Raw genomic sequence first — 23,177 nt, forward strand, 5'->3', positions numbered from 1 at the left:
CGTGAACGTAGATGTGCACGCGAACGTGCGCTAAAATGTTGGAGCCGCGCACGCACACGTCACGCAAGCGGTGTGCCGTCTCTCATAAGGAACTATATAATACAACGCGCACGTGCACGTCTAGTCTACGCACACGCTCCCGGTGTGCACAAGTCTTAATCTTAAATGGTTTATCATTGTCAACCCGACAAGTCTAAACTATTAATTAATCTGGCGATGAATAGTATTCGTTAATAATTAATTAAGATCGAAATTAATTTCTCGTGCAAACAGTATCCATATGACAACACATGGATCAATACTTAATGAACACACAGACAGAGCTGTACTCACTCCATCGGTATAGTACGGCTCTTCTCAGTTGAATTTTTCGCTTCAAGCCTTAATATTTCAAGCAATAAAGGCCATTGTCTCTATTATCCCAAAGCCCTTATACAGTTATATTATTCACTCTGTATACTTGTAATTGACTGGATAATTATCGCAATGTATTTTGCGGTTGCATTGCAAAATATAATTAACAGAGGTTAGAGAGAGTGCAATGACGAATAGAAATAGCGTTGCATTTCCATTGTCATTGACATATGAGGCTCAAAATTCATGCATGATCTAAATTAGTACTCAAACCCAGTCTATTAACGTGTTCACATTTTGAATCTTATATCAATGTGGGAAGATCTATTTTCCTATGTCTATAAACTTGACTGCATTTTGTGTGGTGTAATTGAGTTGGGTTGGACTAATTTGAGCGTGCCGTGCAGCGTGGGAGGCTATTTTCTGGTATATTTTAAACTGATTCTGTTATTGTTTCACACTAGAGGGCTTGGTTAAGTTTTCTTGTATAGGATACCGGGTGTGGCCTGTAATATGAGCAAAAAATTAAACTGTAGGCTGTACTCCTCATACTGACCAACATTTGTTCAGAGACTTTTAAAAATAACTTGTGGTTTGTTTTTTAATACACTTCAAAGTTTATTCTAAGACGCAATGTATTGCAAATTTTGATATGTTTAAGGCGTGACAAGCAACGTCAATCACAATGATATGGCGTGGCGATGGCGTCCATTGAAGATAATATTTATTTTGTATGAAAAACAGGGAGTCTAAATACTTCAAAATTTTTAAAAGTTGTTGAACAAAAGTGTCACCGTTTGAGGAGTACAATCTATGTTTTAATTATTTGCTCATGTTATAGGCCACACCCGGTATGACATCTAACTTACTTTATAGTGTATTTATAAATCAAAGATATTAAAAATTCAAATTGAAGTTTCAATAATCACGCGTAGGTACTATAATATTAGTAGGATTTGATTTTATTAGGTAGGTATAAAAATATGAATGAATACCCAAATAAATCATTTTTTAATGATACACACTTTATTAGGCGATTGTTCTTGTTTTATATAATATTTATTATTCTATACACATGATTTAGAACTACATATTTAAAATACATTTTTATTTACTGTTGTACTCATATATGAAACAGATAATCTTTAGTCTATATATATAAATGCAAGTGTCCTGACTGACTGATTCATCAACGCAGAGCCGAAACTACAAAAGCCAGAAAGTTGAAATTTGCACACCAGATTAAATTTATAAAGTGTACAAGAGATAAGAAGCGATTTTGAGAAATTCAACCCCTAAGGGGGTTAAAAAGGGGATGAAAGTTTGTATGGGGTTAAAGTTTTCTTTTAAGCTAGGAATTTGAAACTTCGTAAAAAGATATATTATTAAAATACAAGAAAACTAATTTCAGCGTTTTTGAAAATTCATCCCCCAAGGTGGTGAAAAAGGGGTTGAAAGTTTGTATGGATATCAAACATTTTTTCCAGCGCGGGACTTGAATTTTTGTATTTTGGGATATTATTAGATGACAATAAAAGTAATTTCAGCGTTTTGTAAAATTCATCCCCTAACAGGGTTAAAAAGGGGTTGAAAATTTGAATCCATTACAAATGCTTTGAAACTTCTTAGAAAGGCATAATAGCCGATTACAAAAAAAAGTTATTGCAACATTTTTGGAAATATAACCCCTAAGGGGGTTAAAAAGGGGATGAAATTTCGTCTTGGGGTGCAAATTTTATTTTAAGCTAGGAACTTGAAACTATGTAAAAAAGTATCAAATTCAAATACAAGAAAACTAATTTCAGCGTTTTAGAAAATTCATCCCCCAAGGTGGTGAAAAAGGGGTTGAAAGTTTGTATGGATATTGGATATCAAAAAATTTTTCGAACGCGGGACTTGAATCTTTGTATTTGGGGATACTATTAAAAGACAGGAAAAGTGATTTTAGCGTTTTGTAAAATTCATCCCCTAACAGGGTTAAAAAGGGGTTGAGAGTTTGAATCCATTACAAATGCTTTGACACTTCTAAGAAAGAAGTAATAGCTGATTACAAAAAAAAAGTAATTGCAACGTTTTTGGAAATTCAACCCCTAAGAGGGTTAAAAAGGGGATGAAAGTTCATCTTGGGGTGCACATTTTATTTAAAGCTAGGAACTTCAAACTTGGTAAAAGGGCATTAACATTATATTAAAAGTTTGTAAGTATCGATGAATATTATAGGTTAGGTACCTAAGCTAGGAACTTCAAACTTGGTAAAAGGGCATTAACATTATATTAAAAGTTTGTATTATAAAGTTTGTAAGTATCGATGAAAATTATAGGTACCTACTCAAGATATAAAATGTTCAAGATAAGAGTCCACGCGGACGAAGTCGCGGGCAACAGCTAGTTTTATATAAACACTCATGTTAATAAATTAAACTTCACTCGAAATAAGTATTATTTTTAACGGATTTTAGTTTATATTATTATAACAACAAAATAAACATTTTAAACTTAACATATTATTATATTAAATCGAAAACTCACGGACGGGACATGTTGCCAGGCAGAGTGATGGCAGGTGGACCAAAATGTTAACTAAATGTTAGCTCGTTGGGTGGGTAAGAAAACTCGCGGGACCCCTGGATCAACTGTTTAGTCAGTTTCTAGTTGTTATTTGTCAGCTAGGGGACAATGGTGCCATGTCCTACTCCTACCTAACATGCTTAGTTAATGGTCATTTATGGAAACGACCATAAAAATGCATGTTAAATACGACAAAAACTAAGATTTAAAGAGTGACCCAGGAGACCGTAACCAACCAACAAGACAGCGTTGTTACACCCGGGTATTACTGGATAAGATGGCGTACATAAAGGGAGGCCTATGCAGTGGGCCACAAGAGGCCTACTTTATATGATGAAAATCGAAACTTAATCTATCGTAACCCTGCTCGCCTTATACGAGTCGCCGACGACACTGGCGTTGTATCTCTGGAAGAAATTCCCCTTGTACCCTAAGCCGGTGTCTGTGGTGCCCGCGATCGCCGACAGGACGTCGTTGGTCCGCTCGCCGGAGCGGCGGCTCAGAGTAATGTTGTACCTGTACAATAAAAAAAATATAACTATTGGTACAGTCACAGAAGAAATAATAGTACTGCTACCGTACAGAAAGGACACTTCCTACAAACCCGAAGTTTGACAGCGATTCAGGGTCGAATCATGCTATCCCTTTCTAATATATGGCAGTATCCCTTCCGGCTTGTCAAAATTCAACTGATTATCTTATCTGTGGTCGTGCACGCACAAGGAAGTCAAGTGGTGCCAACCCTTTTAATTGCTTGGAGCAATGCTGAGCCGAGCGGAGCCGAGTTCGACCGAAGTCAGGAGTGTCTCCCCACTGGTATTGTTTAGCAATAAGGTCTCGAAGGGGAAGTACAATACAATAAAAAACCTCTTTATGGCACAACCTCAATAAAACATTAACAGAGAAATAAAAAATAAAAAAAGCGGCCAAGTGCGAGTCGGACTCGCCCATGAAGGGTTCCATAGCAGTAAGTAACATAATAAAATTGCGATTTAAGATTTAATCGTATTAAAAAAAAACTACTTACTAGATCTCGTTCAAACCAATTTTCGGTGGAAGTTTGCATGGTAATGAATGAATGAATGAATGAATATTTATTTATTACGTGTAACACATGGACACAATTTTTATTAGTAAAGCTTACACACTAAGGGGTTAGTAGGTACAGGGTTATTTTTTAAAACAAAACAACACTGATGGGGGAATGCAATCCCTCACAGTGTAACAAGTAGGGACAGTCAACCCTATCCGCTATCATGCGAAGGATGCTGTTGGGACTGCCACGCACACGGCGCACCAGGGATGCTGCGCGTGCACGCATGGTAGTATAGAAACAATCCACGCGCGCCGCCGCGAACATCCCTGATGCGCTACAGAAACGAGGCAGCCCCATCAACACCCGGAACGCATTATTGTACTGGACCCTAAGGGCCCCATGTGCCCGTTGCGTATACGCCGCCCACAGACTGCAGGTGTAGAGGGATGTGCAAAACGCGTTAAACAAAGTGACTTTCACCTCTTTAGAGCACCTAGCAAATCTGCGGGCGATCATATTCGCCCTGACCGACAAGGCCCTTCGTTCCCTTTCCATGTCCAGGTCGTCTTTGAGGTCGGTCGCGATCACATGGCCTAAGTACTTAAAATGGTCCACTCTATCTATAGGGGTACCATTGAGGCAAATGGCAGGAACTTCCATTGTCTTCTTGCGACCGCACTCAAACACCATGAACTGGCTCTTGGTTGCGTTATATTTAAGTCCATGATCTGAGACATACGTTTCGCAGATTTTTAACAACTTGCGCAGCCCACACACCGACGCGCTCAGCAGCACCATGTCGTCTGCATAACTTATGTTGTTGACACAAACTCCATCCACATGACAGCCGACATGGGTTCTACTGAGCGCCTCGATTAGTCCGTTAACATACAGGTTAAAGAGCGTAGGCGAGGTCAACCCCCCCTGTCTCACCCCGCACTCCAACCTGTACTCATCAGATAGCACGTCTGACCATCTAACGCTGTTGACCTGGTTTCCATACCAATACTTAAATATTCGAATGGTTTCCTGCGGTAAACTGGTATTTTCCAGCTTCTTCCACAGTATGTCATAGGAAACCAGGTCAAAAGCCTTAGACAGATCGAGGAAACAGGCTACCACCGGTGTTTTACTTTTGGCATAATACCTGACAGTGTGCTTAAGACACAGGATCGCAGACTCTGTAGATAACTGTGGTCGAAAACCTAGTTGGTTATCATGCAGTTTAACATGGTTATTTAACTGTGAATTAAGCACACTATCAAGTATTTTGGCCGTGACTGTTGCCAACGAAATGGGTCTGTAGTTACTCCTATCTGCCAGGTCTCCCGTCCTGTTTTTGACAATAGGTACGACGATCGTCCGCATCAGGTTAACTGGCAGATAAGAATGCCTAATACACAAGGTATAAAACATTGCCAACACTCTCGGTAAGTGGGGACCTGCATGTTGGAGGTGCTCAATAGAGAGACCGTCGTATCCCGGGGATTTACCTCCGGACATTGATTTTATAATTTTGGCAATATCCTTGGCAGTAAGGCTAGGACCCACACTCTCAATCTCGGTCTCACTATCCAGCCCCCCCAACTTCGTTGGGCCTAAAGTCGATTTTATAATGAAATGGTCCTTAAAAAGGTTAGCAATGCCTTTTGGATCGCTAATGCCCTCAACGCTAGCCGGGTGACCACTCAACGGTTTCAATTTATTAGTGGCCTTCCAAAAGGAGCGGAAATCCTTCTTTGTATGATGAGAGGTAATAATGTCCATCTTTATTTGATCTTCATGATCTTGGCACCATTTTAAGCGCGATTTAAAGACCTTGCGACTCTCACGCATCTCATTAAAAAGAATACCACTTTCAGGCTTTCCAGCCATTATCCAATCATAAAACCTTTGTTTAGCCACCCGGTGAGCGGCACTAACATGTTTGTTCCAACCTACAATCCGTTTCTTAGCCCTCGGTTTCCCATCTCCCCGACCGACAGTCGCTGCACTCTTAAGCGCACCAACGATTTGCTCATATAGCCGGTCCAAAACTTTTTTATGTCCCTGTTCCTGACAATACCTATCGGCACAGGACTCTAATTCTATTGGAAAATTAACTAAACGCAGCCTTCGATGACATTCGTCGCGATAAACAACAATTTGTTCCGCTGTTCTCACCCCCCATATTACATTTTTATCTACATGAACCTGTCTTGTTGTTTTAGAGACTATAACATTAAGGTCACATTCTAAAAATATAGGAAAATGGTCCGACCACGTAACACAATTGTTATCTACATAAACATTGCGAACGGAAGTCACCGCCGACTGCGATAGTACAAAATGATCCAACCATCTTCTACATAGATGTGCATCACTAAAAAAAGTGTAGGTATCTGACGTAATCCCCAACTTATCTACGTCCACACAGCACCATTTTTGTTCGTAGCAATGGTTGATCATCTCACTATAAAAACGTTCGTGCGGATGAGCGTTAAAATCGCCCATTATGTATACTGATTCAATCCCACACTCATCAATTATCGCACTCACCGCTCCAAAGCAGTCCGTGAATTCGCCCAAGTTGTCTCTGCAGTCCGTAGGCATGTATTATACGATCTGACTACGACATATACACTGACCACTAATAACGGTTGATTGTCATTTGTCATAATTTTGATCGCGCACAAACGAGAGTTCTCGCACTGCACAACAGAAACATTTTTAAACGCCGATTTACGATATAAGAGGCCAACCCCGCCGTACGGACGACCGACCAGCATGCCCTCGCCGGTATTCATGGCAGACGTACCAGTTGCGCAGTAGTCCTCGTCAATTGTATTCAAGAATACAGTATCTTCAGGAGTTAGCCAAGTTTCTTGCAAAGCGACAATATGGCAGGTTCGGCACAACTCCTTAACAGTATCTATGGAGCGCTTCACGTTTTTGCAGTTAAAGCTAGCAAATCTATATATCGTTCTATCCATTTCTACTAACATCGCGGCTACACCAAAGGGAGCCTATTATCATGCTTGCCGTTCTCAGTTCTTGTTCCGATCGCGTGTTTATAATGAAAATGCACGAACTTACGAAAAACAATACCTTGCGGCCATATATTTTTATCCAGGATAGGTAATGTACATCATATATTTTTATTAGTTTTATCATTCTCTTATTTTAGAAGTTACAGGAGGGGGGGACACAAATTACCACTTTGGAAGTGTCTCTCGCGCAAACTATTCAGGTTAGAAAAAAATTATATTAGAAATCTCAATATCATTTTTGAAGACCTATCCATATACCACACACGTATGGATTTGATTAAAAAAAAATTTTGAGTTTCAGTTCTATGTACGGGGAACCCCCAAAATTTATTGTTTTTTTTTCTATTTTTGTGTGAAAATCTTAATGCGGTTCACAGAATACATCTACTTACCAAGTTTCAACAGTATAGTTCTAGTTAGTTACTTTCAGAACAAAGTGGCTGTGACATACGAACGGACAGACAGACATGACGAATCCATAAGGGTTCCGTTTTTTGCCATTTGGCTACGGAACCCTAAAAATAATAGGGGAAGTAAGAAGTATTTTGAGGTACCTGTTAATCTCCAAGCCCGTCTTGGTCTTGCTGAAGCTCCGGCCCAGCGACTTGGACCTCTTCACGTTGAATTTGTCCCGTATTTTCTCGTCGTATACGGGATTCAGCACGCCCGTATAGTTGTTCTGGCGAGTGGCCAGCTCTAGTTGGGTAAGGTGGGTTTCTAGGGCTTCAAGCTTTGGCGATAGGTAGTCTGTGTAGCGCTTTGTGAACTGAAAGAAAAGATAATCGGTGTAGAAATTAAAAAAATGACTTAAACTTGAAGTCAAGTTTACTAACCATCCCTACCCCAAAATTATTTAGGTAAAAGTATCATTAAATGATTCATTAATAATAAGTCACCGCCTGCCTCGATAATGTGTAAAACATTGTTATGGCAGGTGTCCGACCTCTCTACAATAGCCTAATCTCATTGTCCACCCAAACTTCAATCTATAGACTGGTCTACTGTTCACTTTTTCTACAATCAATAGTCCCAATGCCTGCTGACACCGGTGGGTGTCTATAGTTGCGCCTGTAAACGGGTTCCAGCAGGCGTTCTACATGACATTAAAGCTCTCCAAGGGGCCTCTACGTGTTGGATCTATATCCTCAAGCAAGCCTATCAAAATACCGGGAATTATAGGGTCGTGAAATCCAAGGAGATACAAATAATAACAAATTAACATCATACAATACTTTGAGGGCCTTTTTAAAATATCTTGAAACATTAAGGTTTGCATTTAAACTGTTGTGAGACGTACTAACATTGAATAATTTTACGGTTTAGACTCATGTGTTTTTAGTCACTCGCGCGATATGTTTCGGATAGCCTAGGTCTCCTTTTTCTAGCACTAACAGTGCGAGTAGCGTTCACGACGGCCGTGTATCGTGTACAGCCTGTTAGTGCTTGAGAAAGGAGACCTAGGCTCTCCGAAACATGTCGCGCGAGTGACTAAAAACAAGTGAGTCTAAACCGTAAAATTATTCATAGAGATTTGGTTTCTGTCTTGTAAACTATTACTAATTATTAGCTGTATATTCTGTCTTTCATTTTTAACAAGGCTCACGGTGTACCAATTATAATTAGGGTAATATTTCAGAAATGAGGTGTACTCTATCAAAGTACAACCAGCTGAAAGCCACGAACCCTTCGCTTCTCTTAAGCTAAGGCTTCCCCCTTCAATTAATTTTAATCCTTACAATGTTTAGTTTCGTAATTGGGTTTTATTATACGTATTTCATTCAAAGTGTCGTTTGAAATCAATATCGAGGGTGTATATGTAACATGTATTGCCATGCTGCAATGAAAAAGGTACTTTGTCATTTTTGACCCGATTAATTGCCACTGAGTGCAGGTGCCGCATATGGCTACGTTATGAGGCGACCACCAGATCACAAGACGAGAAAGGTGCCAGAGATGGATGTGAAGGCTAGGTGATGCGGGAGTCCCAAGATGACATAGATAGGTCTTGTAAAAAAGAACCTTAAAGAAGGACAAATACCACCAGTTTTTTTTTACCACCAGCATTGACATATATTTAAGTACTGGCCTTACAAGCACTAGAAATGGTACTAGTTCAGCGGTGTCACTCACGAATTCGAGCCAATCGTGCAGTCTAACGTAACTAGTTGCGACCAATCGTACGCGTGATGCGAATTCATCAACCAATCGCGTTGTAGCAGTGTCACACCGCTGTACTGACCCCATTCATGCCTCATTCTTATTTCTGATAAGGCCAGTCCATCTACGTCAATGACCACCAGAGACGACCCAGGACAAACGCTCTTCGCGACGCCTCACCTGTTTGTCTCTACGTAATCTGGAGGTCTGGCTCGGTATGTCTGTGAAGCTTCTGTCTTTCCTTCGAGTTCTAAAATCTTCCATGACCTCGAAGGACTAAACTAATCATCTTAATGCCTAGCTTTGTGTTTGTCTCACTTCAACTCATCACCATGTGGCTACCGCACCTTATCTTCTATCTCACCTGTTTATCTCTACTAGATCTCCTCGGCAGCGGCGGTGGCTGCGGCGCCTCGTCCTCTGACACGTAATCTGGAGGCCTGGCTCGGTATGTCTGTGGAGCTTCTGTCGTCCCTTCGAGTTCTGGAAGCTTCCAGGAACTGGGGACGAAAGTAATGAAGTTGTAGTAGAAGTGGAGATATTATTGAACGAAATACACGAAATCGAGCGGTCGAAATTAAAAAATCGGCTTCTAGACCATGGATTGTACGGGGTTGCAGATGGCGGCGGCGGGTTCATGACATGTAACTCTTAATAACTCTTTGTTTCTACAATAAAGTTGGTACCGTAAAATGGGGTGAGTTGGGTGAAATTTGACTTTCAAACCTCGATAAAATTTTATTTTTACATGTGAAAACTGAATGGTGTATATAATAAGTGGTTCGGACGTTTGTATTTTATTTTGGGTAGTTTCATTTCACAACTTTGACGATAAAGAGGAAAACCCACCTCACCCCGTAGTGCCTCGTATTTGAGGTGAGAGGGTTTTTCATACGAAGGTAAGTTTGTTGGATCGATTTTTTTTATTATGCGTATTACTATAGCCCCATTTTAAATTGGAATACATTATTTTTGTAGCAGTAGCCTTAAAATACCTTCTCACCCCCCTTTCAAACCTTCTCTCCCCATTCATAACCCAACTCTCCTCGCGAAACCTACTCACCCCGTTTTACGGTACTTTACTATAGAAACAAAAGATGTTGTAATTTATGCGGATTTTGTAAAAACTACCGTCCACAACAGCCCGGCAGGAAATCCAACATTTCCATAATTTCCATCCGTTCCCCATTTTAACGGACACTTTGTTATCCCAGAATTAACATGTGCTAATTTTCGGTCATTGTTATAATGTTAATGTTTTATTGTGTTGGAATATTAATAAATATAAAGTTGAGATAATGTAGCAGCTGGACCTTTACTAGTGTTGGTGAAAACTCGAGTAGGTGTTTGCAGCTTTTTTTAATTATTAAATATTTGAAACTGACTGCTACTACAGTTTAAAGTTGTCGACGGATTCCTTATTAGGAGCATTCCACGGGCTGTCCCGTACAAACGCATTTTATTTCCTGTGTTGCGACTTTTTTCTCGGCATTTAAAGCAGGCGATTATTCTTCTGTGCATATTTTTGACCGTTTGTCATAGAAAAGGAAACTCTTATGCCTTTAAATCTTCAGAAACTTCGCGTTTGTACGGGACAACGGTAGACAATTCCATGGAATGCTCCATTACTGGACTCAAGTCATTTTGTGCCACAGACCAGGCTCATTTTAAGCGACTTTCATCTAGACGGTCACTGTGACAAAGTACAGTCGACGTCTAAGATATGTTTACACTTTTATTTATTTATTTATTTTAAACTTTATTGCACATACAAAAAGTCCAACAGGCGGACTTAATGCCGGTATAGGCATTCTCTACTAGTCAACCATAGGGCGAAACAGAAAAGCGTCCATGTGGGTGCAGTGAGAAATAAACAGAAAAATAAACGTAACTTTTGAGCGAAGTAAAATATCAACATTCTAAATACCTACTATTACTATGTATATACCTATAATTATGTTATACCTTATGACTAAGAGTACACTCAATACATAGATATATATACATATAAACAAGGATATATACAAATACATATAATTGCACATGCGTTAAGGGTTTTGCACATTATTCCTTTGTAATAAGGCGAAAAATGTAAACATATCTTTGACTTCAACTGTACACAAATCAAATTCCTGATCTGTATTACAAAATGCTTCGATTTTACCTATATTTATAAGAGATAAAATTACATTAAACAGACTTGCCTTCCACCTCTACTTTTCACCCCTCCCCGAGCTCCGTAAGAAAACATGAAAAGATTTGGTGCGTTAAAATTTCTTGCACGTGTAGCCTTAAAAAGCTGATACGTTATTTGAACGCGTCTTGGGACGCGTGTTAATATGTTACACATATGAAGGTTGCCGACGGTATTTAATTCCCTGTAGGTCGATACAATTTTAACAATATCTTATGGTTTATTATTTATGTAACTAGGAGATATTGGAAGGTTCCTCCAGGGATAACCGTACAAAATGTTAAAACACCTTTTCGACGCATGTAAAATTAGGTCTACTACCCCAATACAGATGTAGTGCAAATTTGTTTTCCATCGTATTTCCTCGGAAGCGTTCTTATTTGTCATGCCACTTCAGTCAACCTCAGTACTTTGTACAGAAACTAACTGAAATAGCGAGACACGTTCATACGTTTCTGTGAAAATACAAATTGTTTGCTCAGAATACTAAGTGAAAACGCGGCTTTAAGGATGAATCACGCTAGACCGGACCGTGCCCGGGCCGGGGCGTTTCTACGGCTGATCGGTGATCACGTGGTTCTTTCCATAGCAAACGGAGCGCTGGAAACTCCGGCACAGCCCCGGCCCGGTCTAGCCTGAATCATTCTTTAACTTGTAATTCGAATAGAATAGAATATAATTACTTGGCAATCCTCTCGCTGCTTCTAGAGCGAGCCGCCCTCGCCAGTCGATGGAGCGCGAACAGCGCCCCCTCACTGGAGTCCCCCAGCCACGAACAGAGCTCCTGCAGTACCTGCCAAAAAATACTATTGATATTAGCCTTGGCCAGGCTTCCACTATCATTTTGCGGGCCGAATTGACCGTTTAAAAAACTACTGTCCATGAAATGTTATGATTTTTAGGGTTCCGTACCCAAAGGGTAAATACGGGACCCTATTACTAAGACTCCACTGTCCGTCTGTCTGTCCGTATGTCTGTCACCAGGCTGTTTTTGGATCTAAGAAGAAAAACTTTTCTCACTTGATCCATTTTGGATCTATCGACTGGATCTAAAGAGAATGATTGTACCTCATGAACCGTGATAGCTCTTATTAGACAGTTGAAATTTTCACAGATGATGTATCTCTGTTGCCGCTATAACAACCAATACTAAAACAGAATAAAATAAACGATATTTAACATTTAAGTGAGGTTCCCATACAACAAACGTGATTCGTTTTGCCAGTGGCGTAGCTAGGCGTGGGCGAAGTGAGCCGTCACCCACGGCCTTGCGCCCCAAGGGGCGAGGCCCCTTCGTTTGGGCACAGTGAAAGAAAAGGGCCTCGCAGATGCGACTTCGCCCACGGCTAGATTAGTTCACACTACGCCACTGCTTTTTGTCTTCTTTGCGTAATAGTAAGGAACCCTTCGTGCGCGAGTCCGACTCTGCTGGTTTTTAGAGTTCCGTACCCAAAGGGTAAAACGGGAACCTATTACTAAGACTTCGCTGTCCGTCCGTCCGTCTGTCCGTCCGTCGGTCACCAGGCGGTATCTCACGAACTGTGATAGCTAAACAGTTGAAATTTTCACAGATGATGTATTTCTGTTGCCGCTATAACAACAAATACTAAAAACAGAATAAAATAAAGACTTAAGTGGGGCTCCCACACAACAAACGTGATTTTTGACCAAAGTTAAGCAACGTCGGGCGAGGTACTTACTTGGATGGGTGACCGTTTTTTTTTGCCGTTTTTTGCACGGACGGAACCCTTCGTGCGCGAGTCCGACTCTGCTGGTTTTTAGAGTGATATTCAGACTTGTCAAGACATGCCACTTTTCCATATCGCTGGCCTAATATTACAGGGTCCTACCTATGTTACATTTTCAAGATAGTTGAAATTCGACTTAATGTCACTATGACAATGTTTTCAATCCGATAAAAGTGAAACATAGATAGAACCCTGTAATATTAGGCTAGCGATATGGCAACTGTACTCACGGTAAAATGTCGTCGCAGCAGCAACGCCGGCAGCAAGTCGGCGAGCGCGGCGTGCAACGCGCGGCAGCCGCAGCGCGTCGCCGTCATAGCTAGCGGCGCCGTCTGTCCCACCAGCCACTCGTCGCTTAGAGACCATCCTGTGTCCTCAGCGTCTGAAGTACCGGATTCCTCAACTAACAGAGAGTTAAAATGGTCATTTTGGACACGTTTGTGTAACATTGAATAATTTTACGGTTTAGACCCACTTGTTTTTAGTCACTCGCGCGACATGTTTCGGAGAGCCTAGGTCTCCTTTCTCAAGCACGAGCAGCTTGTCGCGCGAGTGACTAAAAACAAGTGAGTCTAAACCGTAAAATTATTCAATGTTAGTATGTCTCACGACAGCTTAAATTCGACGTTTGTGTAAGTATAGCAAAAGGTGAATTTAAATATTCTCGAGGCAAAGGTGTAGGGTTGGAGCCGGTATAGCTTTATTTGACGTAATATGCCTACTTGTAGGTGTTTAAGGTGATTAAGGTAAGATAAAGATAAACTATTTTTTATCTTTATCTTACCTTAATCTATCTTAATATCGTTATATCGCAATTAAATCGTATGCGACTATCGGTGACGTTTGTAGAAGCAATTAAATAGAAAGGACAATCGCAGCTTTCCATCACAGAAGGGTCCTTATACTTCATGTGCATAAGTGTAAGGCCTGAGTGGACGCTCGAGTTGACCGTGCAGCGGAGCGGGGCGTGCGGCGTGCATGTTAAACAAATGCAAACGTATAAGAGCGGCCTTAGTGCACGCTGTTCAAATCACTTGTGAGCCCGACGCCACGCTTCACTCCCCGCCGAACGCTCCGCTTCGAGCGTCCACTCAAGCCTTACACTAAGAACCTTTGTATCAGAAAGCGTCCTTATGCACACACATATATATGAAGCAAAAGGACCCTTCTATAATGGAAATCAACAATTTATTAAAACACTCACCACAAAGCGCATCCTTGACGCCATTAATAAAATCGAGCGTCTCCATCAAACTAGGTCTACTAAGCCCCTCCTTATTCCTCACAGTAGACCCAGCAGACCTCGGTCTTCTCCTCAGCTCCTTAATATTCTCCACCGGCTCTGAATACACCAGGTTCTTCAGGGTGTGGTATTTGCGCCGCATAGTTTTGGTGTCTGATTGCTTGGTGATGGAGATTTCTGGGAAGCCATAGGCGGTTGCTGGCCGGTTTCGGCGAGATCTTCGCCGCGATTTTGGAAGGGTGTCTATGGAAGAACAGTATCTTGTTAAACATTATAGGTGCAGATTAGAATTGGTACGATGTAAGTAATTAAAAATGACAGAGCATCGGGTAATTCCGAGAATGAACTCAAGATTTTCGAAATAATGCGACCATGAAGTAGATATACATATTGCACTCTTGCTAACACATACAGCTTGCTTTACACGATAGGTACCTACTACACACCTATCGTGTAAATATTTCAATTAAATTTTGAACGTACATAGTTATGTAAATTACAAATACATATAACAATTTATCAATTAAGTACAAGGATATTTAGGATAGTTTATCACGAAATTCACCCCAAGGGTAGGCCCGGATTTTGAGACCTAGGGCCCCTATAGGCACTTTGTATGGCACTTAGAGGGGTCCCCTTCTTCATCTCAAAACCATTGCGGGCCTTGTGGGCCTAGGGGGAAATCCGGCCCTGCAAAAGAGTGATGATGTGATTGAAAGTGAGTACGCGAGTAGATACTGAGGAAGGAGGTGGTGTGGCACAGTTTAACGTGAAACAACATTATGGCTGGCATGATGGATGGAGGACGGGGTTGATGGACATCCACCAACCCGCTGGGTGGACACTATAAAGACGGCCTGCCAGGGATATAGACAGGCGGCTATTATAAGAAAGGTGGAAAATCGTGCAGAATGGAGAGCCTTGGTGCACAAAATAACTATATGTGATCGCGACCCTCAGTCATGAGGAATCGAGAAAGAACACAGAAATAGTGTGTGCACGTTATGTATTACCAAGTATTACATACCTATGGAAGACAGATCCTGGACGGAAGTGGAGGGGATGACGTCAGGCTTGGTATTGTTCCTCCAATAGTTGCCTTTCTTCACGCTGGCCAGGATTTCATCAGAGCTGCCGTGCCGGCTCATATGCTGTTTTGTGCTGCAAATAAAATAAGATAATAGTGAAAAAAAAAATTGGAGTACCGTTAAAATATGACATAGATTATGATTGATGTTGACAAATTTCTAAATTATTTTAATTTTTTCTTTGTACTTAAATAAATATACATATATCTATATGACAGTAACTTAATATCATAACATAACCTGCTCCATATGTCGTATATAAGCTCCATCGATATAGTCAGACCGTAAAAAGTCTGCAGCGATTTTGATAGCCCACGCAGTGCAAGTGTCATTTTAAACGTCAAACTTCTATGAAATTATGACGTATACATAACACTTACACTGCGGGGCTATCAAATCCGCTGCAGACTTTGTTTGGTGCGACTCTGGTAAGTTGGGTTGGCCCATCTTCTTGACATGCTTGTAACTAAAATACTGCTTATGTAGTCGAAATGTAGCGTCAAGTAGCGGATGGCAATAAGCAATAAGTTGCAATAAGTGTCACGACAAACGAAAAATGTATTGCTCGACAATTTACAACTTATATTACAAGCGGAAGGAGTTGGAAATAGAGTTCCGGTTATATTATTATCTTGATATTTTTTCTACAAATTATCACATTACATTTTATGGTATTAATCAATATTTAAAAATTCCATCAGTAGGATGTCTAATTGTCTAAGTAACTATTATTAGTATGTGATAGTACAGTATTTACTAGTATGCTGTCAGATGATCAGTTTTATTAATAAAAGAGACATAAAACATCTACTAATACCTAAATAATGCCTTATGTTGTGTGCTAATCAAATAGCCAGACACAAAAGTAAAACTGAACAAAATAATCCATTACAAAAATACATCTTATCTAAAACTTTTCTTTCGACTAAACCAACACTTTTCCACCACGTTTCATCCAAAAAACACTACAAAACACTTTCGCTTCAAAAAAGATTACATCATAAGTTCGTAGAAGACGGTAAAAACAAGATGGATCGCCAATGGGGGAGCGGCTATCAAAGCAAAATGGTCCTTATAAACATGTCCTAGTGAAATGACCTATTCATGATTTTTGCATGTCCCGTTCTGTATTTCAACAGCGAAATTTGGAAGAAGAAATATCGGAAGATCAGCGCTGGAAGCCATCAGCAACATGCTGAGATGGGGCCATTTCGTGGCACTTTAATCTTATAAATTTTGTGTTTTCTTCTATACTATGTACCTATTTTTTTCTTGATTGTTTGTGCTTACGAAATCTATTCTATTCTAAATAGATGTGTCCCATTTTTGGGCGTCTCTTGTAACGGCTTAAAGGATGACTCAAGCTACACCAGGCCGGGCCCGGGCCGAGGCGTCCTACATGACATATTCTATAACGGCTGATCGGTGATTACGAGGTGCTTTCCATAGAAAACGAAGCCTGGAAGCTCCGGCCCGTCTGCGGCCCGGTTGGAGGACCCGCGCGAAATCGCCTTTTCATACAAACGTAGTCCTCATTTTCCTCTCTGGATATTAATATTATTGAAAATATTTAGGCACGATTAGTTGTATACCAACCACAGCTATGCCCCTATGTTTGATTTTTCCGAATTTTTAATTATTATAAAAGTTAGGAGCATTTAAAAGTTTGTAAGTAATCTGCTTTTCGCTCCTAATTTTTCACAAAACATCGAAAAAAGTCAAAGGTAATGTTAATCCAGAGAGGAAAATGGGAAATACGTTTGTATGGAAAACCGGTTTCGTGGCGGTCGTCCCGGTACCGTCTTTACCATAAGGGCACACGGGGCCCGTGCCCTGCCCAGGGCCCCTATCCTCAGGGGGGGCCAAAGGTCAGACAGCAGCAGTATATTTGCTTACCCATAATAAGTAGAAGATCATAGTAGAAAAATGTTAATTCGCTTTCTTTCTTTCCAAAACGGCCTCAAATTCTTATGTGCCCAATACATATGGCCCACAGCTATACATAGGGCCCACAGCATAGTCACTATTACTTATTCTGTGGCATAGTTTAAGACGGCCTTGGTCGTCCTTTCGTCTTAAATGCCTTTTATATTGTGTGAAGGCACTTTGGTTAATACTTAAGGCTTTCTATGCTTGTTGAGAGCTTAGTCGGACGTGTAAGGGTATTTAGTTTCGTAGTAGTTTTCAAGAAAGGAAATTGGGGCGAACAGTGAATTAAATTACACGAAATTAAATCGAGTAAAAAAATATAGGATAATGGATTACAATATAGAAATTTATGATGAAGTAAATTTAAAACGATGTTGGCAATTTCATGTATAATGACGTGAAATAGTTTTTTGTGCTGTTTTAATACTTTGTGTCACAAGAGAGCAAAATTGCTTCTATTCTTGACTCAAGCTTTTGTTTTTGAATGCTTTTTTGGTTTTTGTCTTAGCACGACGCGTGAAACATCTCGATCTCTTGTGGCACATACAACTTCTTATCTCAATTAGCAAAAAAATCTTTTTTTACCAAAAACATGCCATATTCGTTTTTCTGCAAATGATTCTAAAAATCCCGCATTTCAAAAAATATTACAATCTTGACCTCCGTATTTACGTTCGCCGCGACAATCCCGAGTTTGAAAGCACATTAGGGTCGAACTTCGCCCTTTGCTTAATAAAAATGAATCGTAGGCTTGTGTACTAACCGCGACAATTAACTAACCAATGGTGAACCTTATCCCTTTGCAATGAAGTCTAAGAATAGTTAGTGACGACGATGGTAGGGAACTGTTCTTATGAACTCATTGATATTCGACCCGCATCACGGGGCGTTGAAATGGCTAGTATTTATCGATAGGCCTTCCCTATCCCTTAGGAAGCGAATTTGAAAAAAAAACCGGGCAAGTGCGAGTCGGACTCGCGCACAAAGGATTCCGTACCATAATACTAAAAAAGGCAAAAGAAAACGGTCACCCATCCAAGTACTGACCCCGCCCGACGTTTTGGGGTTTGCCATAAGCCGCGCGTGGCGCTGTCGCCACCTAGTGGTCATATCTGTGCTGATCGTGACAGACGCGTTTTGTTAGAGAGTGAGTCTTCTGTACCTAGTACTATTATTTATTCTGTGGTCCAGTGTCATTGCGTCTCACTCTTTCATTAAGCAAAATGTGAGACAAAATACACATTGGACAAAGAAATTGCATAGGTGGAATACAACCACCGTACATTTTCCCGTAAAAAACGAAACATAACTATGTAGGTATACTTAGTCAAGCAGATCTTGTCAGTAGAAAAAGGCGGCAGTTTGAAAAATGTAGGTGAGAAGGGATATCGTCCATAGAAAATTTGAATTTCGCGCCTTTTTTTACTGACAAGATTTGCCTAAGATTTGTATTAAGATTTACTAATCTTCCAAAGTCCCCCATAGATGGCGCGACGAGCAAAATAGTTCTCGCTATCGATACCTACGTTCCCGTAGCCAGTATATAACTCACAAGCAAGCGTTGAATAATATACTTTTCACCACACCAGTGGCCTATTTTATAAAGCTACAAGTTACAATTTACAAGCGGAAGTCTCGTTCTAACACATAGGGTTAGAAAGAGACTTCCGCTTGTAAATTGTAACTTGTAGCTTTATAAAATAGGCCACAGCTCGGAAAGGCTTACTTTGCACTTCAAAAACTAATAGCAAAGTTGCATTTTATTCACATGTGAGGTAAAGTACTTAATCAAATGCAAATTTTGAATTGTTTTCTTATTAGCTTGTAGAATTGACTTTTAAATGATGATTTTGGATGATGAATATTTAAAAACATCCATTTTGATTAGATTTGATTTGATTTTGTTTGATATTTTACATTTAATATTTGCTTCGGGTTGGTGTGGTGAAAAATTTTGTGTTTCACTCGGGGGCAAATTTTGTTTAACAAAATCAAAATTCCATTTTTCGAACCACTCGCTATGCTCGTGGTTCAATTTTGGAATCTTTCGCTTGCTCGGGTATCAATTAGCACGAGCGGTTAAACAACAACTTTGCCCCCTTGTAAAACAAATAACTATATATGCAGTTTCATAAATTTTTGGAATCGACGCGAGAACTCGTAAATTCCAGCGAGTTTTTCACGTCGATGTGTTTAGAGAGTAAATAGGATTGGGTCTAGACTCTGATTTCCATGTTAAAAAAACGGTTAAGTACGAGTTGGACTTTCCCACCGAGGGTTCCGTACAAATATAAAAATGTTTATGTTATACCGGGTCAAGCAAATCTTGTCAGTAGCAAACAGCGGCAAATTTGAAAAATCGCGGGTTAGCAACACTGTGTTCGAATAATTCTAAAATCGCGTGTCATCTGTGTTTTATCTGTGAAATGTGGATCGTGAATGACTGCCATCATCTTATTGTTTACCAGAGACATATATAACTCCGTACCTATAAGATAAATAAAGTCTAAGAAAAAAACGTGCCTCGGAAATCAGAAATGTCATTCTCGAATAAATGGCGCCATTACCTTTGGCCTATTCTCGGCGAGATAGCGTTGACGACACCGTTTGATATTTAACAATTTTAACACATTCAGTGAAAGAACATGGGTCAGTGTGGAACAATAAAAATTAAAAATCATTTTTAAGTTTTAATCGTGTGTCGATAGATGGCAGTAAATATACCGTGACTACAACATTTACTTTGGCAATAGCCCTCACTATCTATACAATTCTCTTTGTTGTTTACATTCTGAATCATTTCCATTTCAAGAGATATTTCTGCTGTCACCATTAGAATAGAATAGAATAGAATAGAAATACTTTATTTGGTGTAAAACATAAAACTTAACCTATAATACATCTTATTCTAATATATTCTAACACCAAAATGGATGCCACTCAGCATATGCCGATGACTAAGATACTTAGTCATGGCGCTGGTTTTCAGGGCAACCAGGAAACACACAATAAAAATTAAAACAATAAAACAGGATAAAACCAATCTAACATGTGGGAGAAACTGAATTTAAACTATTAATAGACAAAAACAGTATCTGTGCTTAAACAATTAGAGAGCAGGTGAACATATTTGTTTGGAAACTTGAAACAATTAAACATGAAAAAATTATAATAATAACATCTGGCAATATATTAAATAAGATTGTGCATGATCCTAAGCAAAGCTAAGGTTCCTACAATGCCTACAGTGCCAACTGAGAAATCTACTAAAATATTAAAATCCAGTAGAACATCTCTACCTACGGAAGCAATGATTTTATTCATACATTCTTGTTTAACGGCATATTCTGCTTCTAATTGTATTTTGTGATCTTCAAACTTCTTCAAAAAATCTCACAATATACTTAAAATGCCCTATATTTTTTTAAGCAAATACTCTAATTTTATTATTTGTATCTTTACTGTGTTCGTAATTTTAATATTAATGTAATATGGATCGTTTGTTAACTGAAATAAAGACGAATTGAATTGAATTAAGATTCCCTAATCTTCCAAAGTCTCAATAGATGGCGCAGCGTGCGAGATAGATCGCGCTATAGAAGTGTTGTCGTAGCCTCTATGTGACATTCACTCGCAATTTTCATATTATTAAATGTTCTGTTGTAAAAAAAATTTTACAATTTTTGCAATCGACGTGAGAGCTTGCTTTCAGCGACTCTTTACGTCGTTATTACGTATATGTGTAAGAAATAGATAAACACGTATATACATACATAACAGTCACCTGTAATAATATGTGACGTCCCACGGGTAAAGGTACCTTATATAGCGGATGGCGCTTAAGCTATTATTAACACCGCTCCAATATTATTGCGGCACTATGCGACGTAAGCGCCAACCGCCATAAGGTACCTTTTGCCGTGGAACGTTACATATGTTATGTTACACAACGAAGGCCGCAAAAATATCTGACACGATCTGTGTAATGATTACACTGTAATCTCAGTTATCGGAATCCTTCCTACCACTCGGCTTATATTTTTATAAAGATTACCCTCCGTAATTTCAAATAGAAAAATAAAAAAATATGAGTACCTAATTATAAAATTGTAATACGGCCCCGACACTATCATTAGCAATGACATGAAATTTCATGACGCTCCAGCGTTTGGTCCAGTCAGGTCATGACATTCCTAAATCTCCCGAGACACTTATCAGTATTTCTATCAGTATTTTCATCATTACCTTTCACGGGGAATTTTAAGTTATTATTTTCCTAACCGTTCTTAGTTATGTTGTAGTGTACGTTTTGAAGAACACAAAACCAAGACATTATTCAATCAATCATCGATTCAAATATTTCTAACCTCTCGTAATTATACTATGTACTGTGGCAACTCTATGCCCGATGAGCCAGAAAAATGCAGAAAAAGAAATAGTTAATTAAAAATAATATTTATTTGTTTCAACCTTTTCGTGCGTGCGTGCGCCATGACTGTGTGAAAGATTGGTAGTTAAAAAATGTATCCAAATATATTTTTTTTTATTCTTACCACGAACCGGGAATCAAACTATTCTTAAAGTACAATCAGCCTCATATAGTAGGTAGCATCCAAAGTACCTATTCAAATAGTTCGGTACGCCATACATACCTATTATATGGTGAACCGAACTATTTGAATACTTTGGATGCTACCTACTATACGACGCTGACTGTACCTACTGGATTCTTCTGTTATGTAAGAATGTATAATTTGGTTAAGAAAAAAGGTACCTGATATGTAGGGATTGCAATCCGGTCCGGCGGATCCGGTAATCCGGCCGGATCCGGCACATTTTTCAAGTTACCGGATCCGGCAAACTTCACCGGATCCGGTCTCGGATCTGGTAAAGTGAATCAAAGCGCTAAAATATAAAATAACAGCTTAAAACACTGCTAAAATTTAAAAGTTCTCGCCAATATTCGTTTTTTCTCGCTCGCAAACAGCAACACAACAACTTGTTTGTTAGTTGACGCCAGTCTTCTAGCCGACGAAATATGTGTAGTCGTAGCGTTGAGATTTCCGTGCACCGTAAGTACTGGATTGGTTTATATTCAATTTATTGTGTAGTTTCATTGTAATTTAATGTACATGTTCTTTCGTTTTATTTTGTACAAACCATTATAGCCCACTTTAAGACACAGGTTTTTTGGGGTATCCGAAATACTAATACTTGTACATAATTATATTAATTATTAAAAAAGTTTAGGATTTTGCTGATTAAAACTAGTCGGGGTTTCTGCGGTTGACCTGACGTTTAGTAAAAACAATATCTGTGGAGGTTCGAAGTGAGGAGGTATAAAAAAAGAGTCCGTCATAAAGCAAGTTCGAACGGGATAGTCTTATATGGAACATTCAACCATAAACACTAACTATTCATTCTCAATTAGTCATAAAACTTTTTAAGCTTTACAGGCCTTATTTAGTTAATATGTTTTATCCTTCTTACAAATACATTAGTCAAAATGAGAGATAAAGACCAAAACGAGAAGATCAAAACTATTCATAACTAATTCAGGTCAGTAACGCGTTTATAAATAATGCCATAAACGAGAGAGTTTACTTATAGGATAGATGCATACTTACAACATGTTATTATATAAGGCCATATGCAGAATATACAAAATAGGGATGTTGACCATATTTTAAAAAATATATTGAACTCTATGCACGAAATAAAACGCAAAAGGGAATATTACGCAAAAGTCGGCGTAGGGTCCACTAGCAAATTCAGAGGGTCTACTTCGAAATGCGAAAATCTAAATTTCGTTATCAGTCTCTAACGCTCGA

At 39.4% G+C, this 23,177-nt stretch overlaps 1 protein-coding gene and 1 long non-coding RNA gene across 2 annotated transcripts in view; one reads left to right on the plus strand and one right to left on the minus strand.

Moving 5' to 3' along the window:
* Window positions 1–1,358: 1,358 nt before the first annotated feature.
* The window catches only part of LOC134669860 (uncharacterized), a 78,394-nt gene continuing 56,575 nt past the window's right edge, over window positions 1,359–23,177 (minus strand). Inside the window, exons 16-22 of the mRNA XM_063527478.1 lie at window positions 15,357–15,490; window positions 14,291–14,572; window positions 13,317–13,489; window positions 12,022–12,131; window positions 9,509–9,644; window positions 7,538–7,753; window positions 1,359–3,434 (exon numbers count right to left, since the gene is read on the minus strand). Coding sequence (XP_063383548.1) covers window positions 3,270–3,434; window positions 7,538–7,753; window positions 9,509–9,644; window positions 12,022–12,131; window positions 13,317–13,489; window positions 14,291–14,572; window positions 15,357–15,490 — 1,216 coding nt within the window. The 3' untranslated portion in view covers window positions 1,359–3,269. The remainder of the gene's footprint in view (window positions 3,435–7,537; window positions 7,754–9,508; window positions 9,645–12,021; window positions 12,132–13,316; window positions 13,490–14,290; window positions 14,573–15,356; window positions 15,491–23,177) is intronic.
* Window positions 3,811–7,395, plus strand: LOC134669980 (uncharacterized). The gene is made up of 3 exons (XR_010098996.1): window positions 3,811–3,889; window positions 3,920–3,989; window positions 7,076–7,395. It is a non-coding gene; the product is annotated as an uncharacterized LOC134669980 (long non-coding RNA).

The sequence above is a fragment of the Cydia fagiglandana genome, chromosome 13, assembly GCF_963556715.1.
Source record: "Cydia fagiglandana chromosome 13, ilCydFagi1.1, whole genome shotgun sequence".
In the NCBI taxonomy this organism is placed as follows: Eukaryota; Metazoa; Arthropoda; class Insecta; order Lepidoptera; family Tortricidae; genus Cydia; species Cydia fagiglandana.